This window comes from Carettochelys insculpta, chromosome 8 (assembly GCF_033958435.1).
Source record: "Carettochelys insculpta isolate YL-2023 chromosome 8, ASM3395843v1, whole genome shotgun sequence".
NCBI classification, from domain to species: domain Eukaryota; kingdom Metazoa; phylum Chordata; order Testudines; family Carettochelyidae; genus Carettochelys; species Carettochelys insculpta.
The window spans coordinates 30,018,536-30,031,129 of record NC_134144.1 but is presented as its reverse complement, the minus strand read 5'-3'; the positions used below and the strand labels follow the sequence as shown (position 1 = coordinate 30,031,129).

The window sequence follows — 12,594 nt, the reverse complement described above, 5'->3', positions numbered from 1 at the left end:
CAGGCTATTAACCTGCAGATGTCAGCTCTTCTGATGATCTGCTGGTACAGGCAGACTGGCAGTATGGGATAGACCACACTGGTGTGCTGCTAAGGGAAAACAGCAAAAGGAGTACTTATGATGACTGAAAAATCAGTTTCTGCAAACTAATTAAAGGAAATTTTGCTCCTACTGCTGTAAGTTTTGGAGAACAAAACCGCTCTCAGAACTCAAGTAAGCTGTGTTCAGAGTGCAGTGTGACTGCAGCCCACCAGAGGGAGCCTGATCACAAAAGGCTGCAGTGGCCTCAGTAGGTCTAACCCAGAAGTGACTGACAGGCCTGCTGGGGAGGGAGGGTGCAAAGCGGACAGTGCTCCTGGGCCTGGCTTTTCAAAGGGGCCCAGAACTCCATTTGTTGCTACTTCAGCTGTCTGTGGCTGTAAGGGAGTTGCGGGAGGGAGACCAGCACCGCAGTCCGGGCACCAATGAGGGCTAAAAGCCCTTGCCTCCGACTCTTCTACTCTTCGCCTTCCCTGTCATGGAGCTGGGCCCCCGCCCACTTTGCCCGGGGCTCCGCATCCGATATCGGTGCCGCTAGTGACTGATATCCAGCCCAGCAAATGCCCGTATATGAGAAATGCATTATTCACTTGCAAGGCAATAAAGTGAAATCTATTGATCTATAATGGAACAACTAACTATTCACTTTCTGAGGGGTGGAGAGGGAACTAAACAGAAAAAGGAAGGGAGCATAATGTGATGAAACCATTCTGGGGTCAGATATGGACATGGCTGACAGTGCTACAAACCTCTGTCAGCAAAGAAAAGAAAGCCCCCTCCCCACATACACACATTCTTGCTTGGTAATTTATTCCCCTTTGGTGGGTTGGAGGTTATTCAGAACATGCTGCTCAGTAAGTGACATTTACCAGAGAGAGCCACTGTCAGTGACAATGCTCCTGAGCCCTTTTCTCTGGAGCCTTTACTGGATGTAATTCTGGGGGCAGGAACGTAGTTTCCAAAAGAAAATAAGATTCAGTTAAATCAGCGGAGAGCATGAACAAAGCAGTATCAGAAAGGTGCAGTATATGGAAAAAAAAATCTAGGGCTCCAGGGGGCAGCTTTCAAAAATTTTGAGAAGTTTTTCTTATAAGGAGGTAAAACTGTAAATATTTTAAAGCATCAATATCGATTAGAGTTAGCATGCATGTCCGTCTTGTAAATGTTATGCTTGCTCAGAGATGTTTTCATTTGTGTTAACAATAGCTTAACAGCATAAAAGTCATTCTTCATGATGGGGTATAGTTTTGCACATGGAAATTAGTTCTCCTGATATTACAGCTAAGGAAGGTCTAATCTTAACTGCACTTTTTGTGAATACTTTGACCTGAGTTGCACTGAAGTAGACAAAATTTCACAGAACATAACCAGTCTGAAGTTACAACAAGAAGTCAAAGTCTACTTATCTCAACTGAATATATATATACACACTATCAGAAGGATATAATTTGAGAGATCTGAGAAGTTTTCAGTAAACTACATAGGAACACGGGATAAGAAAGAGATTTCTTCTAAAAAGGAGATAAATATAAAATATAAAAGACACACAGTCTCTCCCTTCAATTTCTCTTGAATTTCTTGAGCCATTCACTTAGGTATGAATTTGTTGGGAAATAAAATATCATTAACAGATAGGGCGCTGGACAGTCATCTGGTCTTTACTGTAGTTCCCCAGTACCTGAACCTCAAGTACTTTCCTAATTCAGGAAAAAAAACACTTTCACTTGTGCTCAAGTTCTGTACTGAAAAGGGATGTTTTCCTTAACTGGGACTTTACAAACACAACACTTTATCTAGCCTCAAACTACAGAAAGAAGGAGCAAGTTACTAGTTGGATCTTTCTGCTCTTTTGGTAGATTTCCTGTGGAGGTGACACTGTTGGCTAGACAACTCAATCTAAGCATATAAACCACCAGATACCAGAAAAAGCGAAAAATCGCCGTGTGGGATGCCATTATAAACTCAATTGAGTGTGGGCAAAATGTCATCCTAAATGGCTGGCATGAGCGTGGGTGAAACAGTAGAGAATTTAATTGGAAAAGATGTTTGGATTAATTAGACACGCTGCTAGAAAAATATAATGATACTCACATCAGAGTTAAAGCGAAGTTGACAGACATTACAGGAAATAACTTGTTTCTTCTTTGGGGGAATGGATACTCCAAATGTGTGGTTTATGACTGCTTTTTGCACAGGATCCATCTGGAGAACAAGCAATAGAATATTCAATTTACAACTTCACAGGATAATAAACAGTGCAGAAAAGGCTCAGAATAACATTTTTCCCCCTGCAAGTTCCATTTTTTTAATAAACAAGAGGAAATAGAATTTCAAAGTTAATAAAAATGATTAGATGTATCTCAAGACAGGGAATGTGTATCGTGCCAAAGTTTACAAATAAGCAACTTGGCTAGCCCCACCACAGACCACTGCATCTTTCACTTCCCTTACCACCCAGAGCACAAATATTACATTAAATGGCAAGAAGCCCATAAATCTACAGCCACACCATTAAGCCACCTGCCTCCCCCATACGCACTCCACATTTGTTGGTCTCTCTCTGCAAGGAAAAATATCAGCACTGTGGAAAGAGGGGGAGAGAAGAGCCTTTGGGTTTTGTGGCACAACTAGTTCCAGAATCACCCTATGTGATGTATCTGCCTAAACAGGTTTTGGGATGTAAAGAGTTCAGAGGGTTTAGAGGGAGCAGGGGATCATTTTAAAACTAGATTCCCCCCTCTCCACATACACACATTCTTGCGTGGTAATTTATTCCCCTTTGGTGGGTTGGAGATTATTCAGAACATGCTGCTCAGTAAGTGACATTTACCAGAGAGAGCCACTGTCAGTGACAATGCTCCCGAGCCCTTTTCTCTTGACCCAATTGCAAGGGCATAGGGAAGACCTGTAGCACCTTCCCACTTGCCTCACACACACAAATCAGTTGGGAGAATCTTCCCTCATGGCGACATCTTTGTGAGAAGAGTTTCTTTATAGATTCTTTTACAACACTTACTTGCCTGGAAAAATTGACTCATATTTTGTAAGGATTTTCAAAATAGAATGGATGAGTGATGCAAGCCAAAAGAATATTCAAATGATGAGTTCTACCCAGGACATGTTTAAAATGATTTTGCACCAATTAAAGATGTAGCAGTTACCATACCAGAGAAAATGCTTTCACACTGAGAAAAGATGATACATTTGAGACAAAATGAAAACACAAAGTGTCTGAATCCTGTGCTTGTCGGAAAATTCTCAGGAGCAGTGAAATAAAGAAGCCTTTCTTAAGTATCGTAACTCCTGCTGGATATCAAACTTTTCTCCTCTGGCAAATAGGAAATTTCTGGGATTCCAGACCTCTACTAACTTTGGAGGACTTGCTCAGGATATTGAGGGGAAAAATTATAACTATCTCACATTTGTATTATGGTACCAGCTGTAAGCAACAGCTAAAAACAAAGTCTCATTGTGTGAGGCACTATACAAATACAAAGTAAAATGCAGTCCCCAGCCCAGATTAGGATACTATATTTGTACATCTATATCTATAGGTTTAAAGGTGATTGATTTATTTAAAGATAAGCATGGACTAACAAGAACTAGGAGTCAAAACAGTGGGCTACAATGAACAAAGTGTTCACATTTCCTAGGCTAGTTTAGGGATCCTGCTCCTGGGAGAATTCTGTGCCACCGCACATGTGCACAATTCTTGTGCCACAAAGATTTTTTTCCCCCGAAAATACAGAAAATGAAGGAAATGTGTTAAAAAGGTCCTGCAGTTACGGCTTTCGTCCACCAGAGGACACTGTAGCACCGGAACAGCCCCAGTCAGATAGGGGACTGCCTTGTTCACAGCACCCTATGGAAAGGCCATGTCAGGAGACAGAGGATATAGCGGGGTGGACATCATGGAGCATACAGATTGCTGGGGTGTCACAGACTGGAGTTCAGAGGGGTTAATTTGGCAGGGGCACACAGACAGCAGGGACTGAATTGGAGTGGGGGTGCAGGGACATATGGTTACAGGGAAAGAGGGTCCAGAACCACATGGAAAGTGGGACACATGGGGATGGGACAAATGTGCCTGACTGAATCAAGAGGGCAGAGGCCAGCCAGGGTCTGCCTGGTGGGGGCTCACTAATCATCCCACCCTGCCCCTCCAAACCCTTTTCCATTTTTATCCCACCTGCACCCCATGACACTCCAGGATCACTACCCACCATAACTTCTCTCCCTTAGGGCCTCCATTACCCCAGCTCCCCACAAGCCTTTGCACTGCTTCGGAGGGGTGCAAGACATGAGTTTTGGTTTTGAATTATTACACAGAGATCTGTATTGATATGCCTAGTAGGGAATCAATTTGTCCAAAAATATTTCCCATATCTTTTCTGTCTGTCTGTCTTGTTACAGACATCAGTGCTGACAAGTATTTTTTAAATAAATTACCAAAATAATTGAAACTGGCATGATTATATTGTGTTATTTTGGCCAGTAAAAGATGAAGAATTTTGCAGAATGTTTCATTTTTGGAGCACAATTCCCCCAGGAATAATTTCCCTTTGCAGGAAGAAGTAGTTTGATTTGCTAAAAGAATATGTTTTCCTTGCAAATTATTTTGCCATTTCAGCAGTAATTTTCTTACAATAACAATGTACAAAGGAACCATTTGACTAGGATGATAAAAAGCTTGCATTTGACACTAAACTTAATTTAATAAAGAAATGGAGAAAGTTGACATTAATTGATTCTTTAGATTAGGTTTTGCAGTCAATTAACTTCTTCCAGATTTCCTGAAGCTGATGGCTAAATATTTTAGTTGTCCCCATCTCAACATTTTTTATGCTTCTGAAGACAGAAAATTACTTTAATGGCGATTTTCTTACTATAAACACATGCATATATGTGCATGCATACATAAATTCAAAATACCTTTTATAGCAGAGGTTACAGGTTATGTATTAAGTAATACTTAACTGAGGAATAACTTTTTGGAGTACAGTATTTTTAATCCAAAAAAAGAGGGTTTTGTAAACTTCACAGCTAGCATTTATCCTTTTTGGTACCATAATGTAATTTTTACCCACTTTTGAAAGTAAATTCCATGTTTCACTGCCTTAAGACTCACAGAATCAAAAATGATTTAAAAAATACAGCTCAGTTACAGTGGGTTACTTTGTCAATTAAATGACACTACAATTTCAACGATGTTAAAAAAGAGCAACTAGAAAAATAAACTCAACCTTGAATAAAACATCATAGCAGTATAAGGCTGGATGGGATACACAGATAATTTAATACAGCTCCTTGCATTGAGGCAGGGCCATGCTTACTTAGACCATCTCTGACAAACTATTTTTAAAAACTTACAGAGATACAACAACCTCCTTTGCTAAATTGTTGCAGTTCTTAATTACTTTGATAGGAGGTTGTTCATAATATCTAACCTAAGTCTCCCTTGCTACAGATTAAACAAATTATTGCATATTATTTCCTCTCTATGATATCCTTTAACATACTTGAAGGCTTATCAAGGTCCCCTCCCTGAGTGTTATTTTCTCAAGACTAAACATGCCCAGTTTTTTTTTCACCCTTTCCTCATAGATCAGGTGTTCTAAAATGTATTTTGTTGCTCTCCTCTGGACTCTCTCCAACGTTTCACAACTTTTCTAAAGTGCAGCACCAAAGTGGACACATTACTTCACCTGAGGCCTCACCAGTGCTATGTAGAGTGGGGCAATTATCTCCAATGTCTTACATTCAACACTCCTGCTATACTCCAGAATATTAGCCTTTAGCAACTACATCACATTGTTAGCATATATTCAATTTGTGGCCTGCCATAACCCCTTGACCCTTTCCTGCATTCTCTTGACTAGATTACTCATTTTGTATACATGCACCTGCTTTTTTCCTTCCCCAGGGTAGTGCTTGTCTTTATTGAACTTCATCTTATTGATTTCAGACTGATTCTCTAATTAGTCAAGGCCATTCTGAATTCTAATCCTGACCTCCAGAACACTTACCTCTCCTTTGAATGGTGGTAGACTCTAGACTGACTTCTATAGGCTCCACTAGACAGGCCTTCCCAGTTTGACAGCAAACAATTGACCACTACTCAAAGTACGGTCTTACAACGAGTTACACTCCCATCCTACAGAAATGTCATCTAGTCCACATTTCCCTAGTTTGGTTCTGACAATATCATGTGGGACAGTATCAAAATTATTGGAATCAAATAGCCCCCCACATGTATTTCCAGAATACAGTAACAAACATTAAGAGTAACAGCAAAGCTAGAAATAATGTAAAATCAATAACACTGAGCAATTAAATATTAGTAAAACAATTTCTATTTCTGAACTCTACTTCTTATTGCATCTTTCTATAATATGCACCATGCAGCAGAATGCTAATATAAAGTAATGCTAATATAAAGTAAGCTTACAAAATTTCTTGCAAACTTTTTGATCCCTCACTATATAATATTAATCTAACAGAAACATACAAAAGATTATATTTAGAAATTGCTCCTGCATCAAATTTGTTGGCATGTAACTGACATTTAAATATGTTCATAATTAATATCATAGTATTTTAGTATAGGTCTTGCTTTTTCAATTAAACATTTTACAGCTAAATTTGCTAATCTAGAACAGAATCGTATAGAGATGAAAAGTACCTCAGCCCATCTGAAGGAACTGCAGAGAAAACACTTATTTGCAGAACTACTATAAAAGTAAAACCAACAACGATTTTCCTGTGTACTTCAGATATACAATCCACAGCATTAACATTAGGACAGTAGTTCAGAAACTACAACACACACTATGCATAAAGCCTCAGGTTTAAACAGATACAGCAGCACAAGGAAAAAAAAATCACATGAACAATACAGAGCACACTGCCTCCAGAAGCCACAATTTAAGATTCCCGGGGGAGCAGTGGATGATCTTTCCCAGAGAGAAGACCTGAATGCAGTCTGGTCATGATTAGAATTCAAGAAGGTGCAACATTAACAATTAATAGGTTTTAAATATGTCAGAAACTAGGGTGGATTACAGCATGTTTGAATAGCAACATAGTATCTGTCTGCCAGAAGGTTCATGCTGTGGGGTAAGTTGATCTGGGATCACTAAATAAAATTAAATACACCACCTCTTGAAAAGGGAGGAGGGTCATTTGCTGATTTAGATGCTATTTGTAACTCATGGAAGTGCTGCAGTCTGTTAAGTTCCAATAGTTAATCATTTCTGTAAAAAAAGATGAACATCTGCTATATATATCATATCTGCTGCAAATATAAGCAATAATCTAGCATCTGGATGCCTATTATTGGACCACAATATGCGCTATTGGAATAGTCAAGAGTTAATTGAATTTTGCACTGAAGGTGGAACGTAATGATACTGAGGATTACAAATCTTTTCCGTTTCATTCTCTCATTGCAAATGCATATATGAAATAAAGGGAAAATCAGATGGGTTACATAAGCAGAAAACACGCCAGCACTTTAGCCCATACCCAGGCCTTTACTGCAAACCTATCTTAACCTGAGTAATCCTGACTCATGCTATTAGTCACAATGAATTCACCTTAACTACCCCTTGAAGCTATGTCTAGATTACAGTGATTTGTCGACAGAAGTTTTTGACAGAAGATATATTTCGGTATCAGCCAAATTGCCAAGCGGATCGCAAGAGTGATCCACTTTGTTGACAGAGAACGGACAGACTGCCCAGCTGCTCTCTTGACAAAATGGCCAACTGAAAGCATATAAGACAGAGCTCCCCAGTGTCCTAGATCCCCTGTCTGTCAACAGAAAGCCCCTTGGCACATCCAGACTAGCTTTCTGTCAACAGAGTCATTATGCCTCATACAGAGCAGACTGTCGACCAAATGCTGCATTCTGTCAATTTACTGTTGACAGACTGCCTTGGGAAGCTGGATGCTCCCTGTGCTCCTCAGTGTAGTCATAGCCTGAGAAAACAGATGACTAGATCAGAAGGGACTGCAGCAGTGGTTGCTTACATTTTTCTCTCCATGCTTTCTGATTTCAACCAGGACCAGAATCAGAAATATCCTCACCTTACATTTAAAGAGCAGTTTCATTCAAAAGGCTCCCCAAGTTGCTTCACAAAGTACATCAGTAGTGCTGGGACTATTTTTAGGTTAGAGGTGCTGAGCTACACTCCTTCCCACAACCCCAAACCCATTTGTGTCCCTCACCACCCCGGCTGGGGTCACACCTGGAGTTGCCAAATCTCCCACACAGGATGCCATTACCACAACTGGCATCTGGTCTGCCTGATCAGGGACAGTTGGCAAACTAACTACAGCTGGTGTTCTGTGAAGTGAAAACAGGGGTTCCTCAAGAAAATTCAATTAGAACAGCTAACTCCTCTGTGGCTCCCTGCCCTGACACCACTTAAAGAGTAGAACTAGATTGAATTGGTTTAATGACTGGCAGGAGGGATCCGGCTGTTAAACCAACTGAATTTAGTTCTATTATTTCAGCGGCAGCAGGGCAGGGAGCTGCAGAGAGCCCTTGACTCGCCCTGCTACCTGAATGGCCACATCCCTTAGGTGGGCGTGGCTCGGCTCACCCCCGCCAGCCGAACATCTCCATGCCAGCCTTCCTTCCACTGGGTGCATGTGACCGCCTGGTGTACGCTCCCCAGCCAGCACCACGGATGGGTTAGTGCTGGGGGACGGTTTGGGGCTGAGGCAGGTTAATCCTGGGGTTGGCGGGGGCCAGGTTTATGGGACGGGGGTAAAGCCTGAGGAAAGGAGGTTGATTTGGGGGCTGAGGGCTGATGGATAAAGCCCAGAGATAGTGAGCAGATTTGGAGGTCAAGAGGGATAGAGCCCAGGCATGTGGAGAGAGGGGGTCTGGGGCTGAAAGGGGTTAAGCCTGGGGATGGGGGTCAGGTTTGTGAGATGGGGGTTAAAGCTTAGGGATAGGGGCACTGATTTGGGGGCTGAGGTCTGAGGTGGGTAAAGCTTGGAGATGGGGGGGCAGGTTTGGGGGCTGAGGGAAGTAGACCCCAGGAATGGGGTTCTGCAAAATTCTTTCAAGTTTAAAAGATTTCTGTGGCCAAATACGACTGGGTAACACTGACATACAGCAAAGAAAGCAGGACTTTTTGTGCAATATTCACACACAGTAGCAAAGCATCCAGTCAACATACCTCAAAAATGAAGAGAAATTGAGCTAAGCCTGCCAAGATATGACCTGTTGTTCCAATAAAGTTAGGTGCTTCTAAACCCAGGGTCGGCAACCTTTCTGAGATGGAGTGCTGAAATTTGACCTTTTGACCTCTATGTACAGTCTGGGTGCTGGTGATACTTTTTGGAATCACTGACAGTCCTACTTACAACAGCTTCACTAATAAATAAGACGCAGAGCTTTACCGTTTAGGTGACGGTTGGTAGCATTAGCTGGTCTTTTGTTTATTCATGGGCAGCATGGCTTTGAGCACACTCCCAGCTGCCTGGGGGAGGAGGGGCAGGGCTGAGCGCCCTCCTTGTGGCCAATGAAAATCGACTTGCATGCAACTTTGGCACCTGTGCTGCCGGTTGCTGACGCCTGTTCTGACTTTTGTTTCAGCTAAGTTACCAAGTATTGCAAGATTGGCTATCCTTGTGACATGAAAAACCTGCCCGTTCTTACTGATTTAAACTCCCTTGCAATTTGTAGTCCTGAAGCTTGGGTAAGTATCTGAAAGGAAACTTTTGATTTTTGCCTATTACTAGAGAGATATTGGTGATACAAACAACATTTGGCAGTCATCAACTCTGGGTATGTATAAACCTAGAGATATGGCTGCTGTTGTTCCTCCCCTCCCATCATGTATATCCACATCCCTGTAAAACAGTCTTATATTCTGCTGCCACTATTCCAAACTACTGAAATGTGTACTCCACCCTCTTCTGCCTCTGTCTGATGCCTGTCTTCTCTCACCTCAGAAATAGTGCAATTCTTATTTTAACTTCTACATAGGCTCTCCAATTCAAGGGAAGTTCGTAATTGCCATCTGGTTTTTAAACACTCTTTGGAGTTGCTATAAATTATGACACAGGCAGTGGGGCCATTTTTTTAAACTATGTGCAAGATTGTAAACTGGTACATTGATAAATGAATATAAAAGTTAAAATCTGTATAACTTCTAACTTAGTATGTGTTATAAAACTGGAGGCAGCAATCAAGGTTCCATGCTGTTTCTCTCGTTGCTATCATAAAGCCCTTTCTAAAATCTACAGCTAGAGCACCTAATAATTGATTTGTGGGTGCAATCAGCTCGGCTGCTTTATAAATGCAGTGTTGGAATCTTTTTCATTGGTCAATTGAGACCAGCATATTACATGTTACCTACCCATTGGTAATACCTTGGTTAACATTTTAAATGCTGGTATTTATCTAAATCATTAGATAGCTCTTCTCTCTTATTATTCCTTAAAATAAATAGTTAAGCAGCCAGTAACAAGCAAACCTATAGGGTCAGATCCAGTCTATTTTTCAACTTCACTCTAGAGCTCTAGGCTTGATGCCAACCTAATTTCATTCTACATTTCAACTTTAAATCTCCTCAAGAGAGCTGGGCATGCTGCCATTATGAAGAACCACTATATGCTGGAGTTTAATTCAAATTCTGTCATATTAACACCCCCTCACACCATTTCTCTCCCCAATACTCTACATATTTTGATGACTAATCCAGTTATGAAGACAGACACATTTATTCAAAACAGAGCACACATTTAAAACACTCGCTGTAAAATCACAAATTGACAACAGAAAATGTTGAGTGAAAAAATTAGTTAAATAAATACTATGCCACCTCATTCCTGCTCTCTGATATATTATACATGTCTTTTGTTACCCGCAAATTGTCAAAAAATTATAAATAATTTTCCACTACTACTACATACACCATTCAGTGACAGAAACTTTGCTACATTCCTACTCACTGGGTCAAGGCCAAGTGAAATTTAAGATACAGTTTTACAGAATATTAGGATTTGTGTGTGTGTGTACATTTTGCATTACCAGCAACTCTGACACCGTTAGTTTTTTAATTTTGAAAATGCTCAGTATTCTCCCCTGCAGTACACCCCGCTGCTGTATTCTGAAAGGCTGCATCTACGTTAGCAAGTTCTTTTGAAATATTTTTCGAAAGACGAGGCTCTTTCAAAATATCCAGTAGAGCATCTGTACACAAGAAGCGTTCTTTCGAAAGAGCACATCACTCTTTTGATCTACTTTTTTGTGTGTGGACGCACTCTTTCAAAAGAAGTTCCAGCAGAAGAGATCTTCCAAAATAACTTCTTTTGAAAGATTGCTGTAGTGTAGATGTAGCCTAAGAGTTTGGAGTTGGAAAAGTCACTTAAACATAAGGGGGAGTGGGAGAATCTGAGACAGGAGAGAGCTTCCTTGAAATCTCCAGCAGCTGACTCCAAGAATATGAGACAGGCCAAATCTAGAAGAAAGACTGTAGTCATCTGCAATAATCTTGACATCACATTGAGGGGTGCTCCTAAAGTCACCTTCTTTATTCAAAGCTATTGTGTGCTTAGATGCATTAAGTATACACATTCCATACATTAAGTTACAGAGGGTGAAACCCTAGTTTCACTGAAATCAAAGGTAGAACTCCTGTAGATTTCAGTGGGGGTAAGATTTCATTCAGAGACTTAACTCTGCCATGATTATTGTTTTCCAGCTTTGGCTTTGGTTTCCTGTGTGAGAACAGGTGGGGTGTAGTTTGCAATGATTGGAGAAACGCTAAATGCGGTTTATGAACCCTAAACAAGAGATGGGTCAGAAATGTGCTGAATTAATGTAACATTCCACTGGTTTTGCTTCAAGTCAGAACTGATGACTTTGTGAACTGTACCAGTAAGTTCCCAGTGTCGTGTGGAGAATGACATGTAGCTATGCACCCCCCATTCTAGAACGTCTTACTTGCCTATGGATTGTAACCTGGCCTCCACCAGTGAGACTGAGCCCAAAGTTTTCTAATAGAATTTAAAAAACGAACAGCAATTCATTATTTCCTATTTGCTGATGTGTCAGACAATATAGAAATACATCAAAAACTATGTTAAAATTATGTGCAGTGCCCAAACAGGCAGAGAAGATTCAGAGTTTAGGTTATTGACTATCCTAACAGTCCCTGATTTGCTACTTTCCTGAAGTGTTCCCAGAGCTGAGAGCATCCGTGTCCCAAGCATTACATAGTGAGGTTAATAAACTTCAATTCTTTACCTTTTTCCTCCTGGTAGTGTAAATTAGGCCTTTATCATTTGTTTCAAATTCTGCATTATCCCTATTCACAGCCACGAATATTGGCCTGAGTATTTGGTATTGATTTTCTGTCTCCTGACAGAACCAGTTAGGCTTCCCTCCCTTCCCTTTGCCCATATGGGAAAGAGTCTGTGCCTAGGGAAAGGGGAGTGCTGCCTCTGTCACATGTTCTCCCATAAAAGCCCTGCTTAGGAGGACCAGTGAGGAACTGGCAGGCTTGGATGCAGCAAGTGTGAAAACTGTTTCTA

At 40.9% G+C, this 12,594-nt stretch overlaps 1 protein-coding gene across 5 annotated transcripts in view; it reads right to left on the bottom strand.

The window, feature by feature from the left end:
- The window catches only part of ZNF385B (zinc finger protein 385B), a 124,617-nt gene that overhangs the window by 54,291 nt on the left and 57,732 nt on the right, over positions 1 to 12,594 (bottom strand). For all 5 annotated transcript variants that reach the window (XM_075001164.1, XM_075001161.1, XM_075001160.1 and 2 more), the window contains one exon: positions 2,131 to 2,241. In XM_075001164.1, the coding sequence (XP_074857265.1) occupies positions 2,131 to 2,241 (111 nt within the window). The remainder of the gene's footprint in view (positions 1 to 2,130; positions 2,242 to 12,594) is intronic.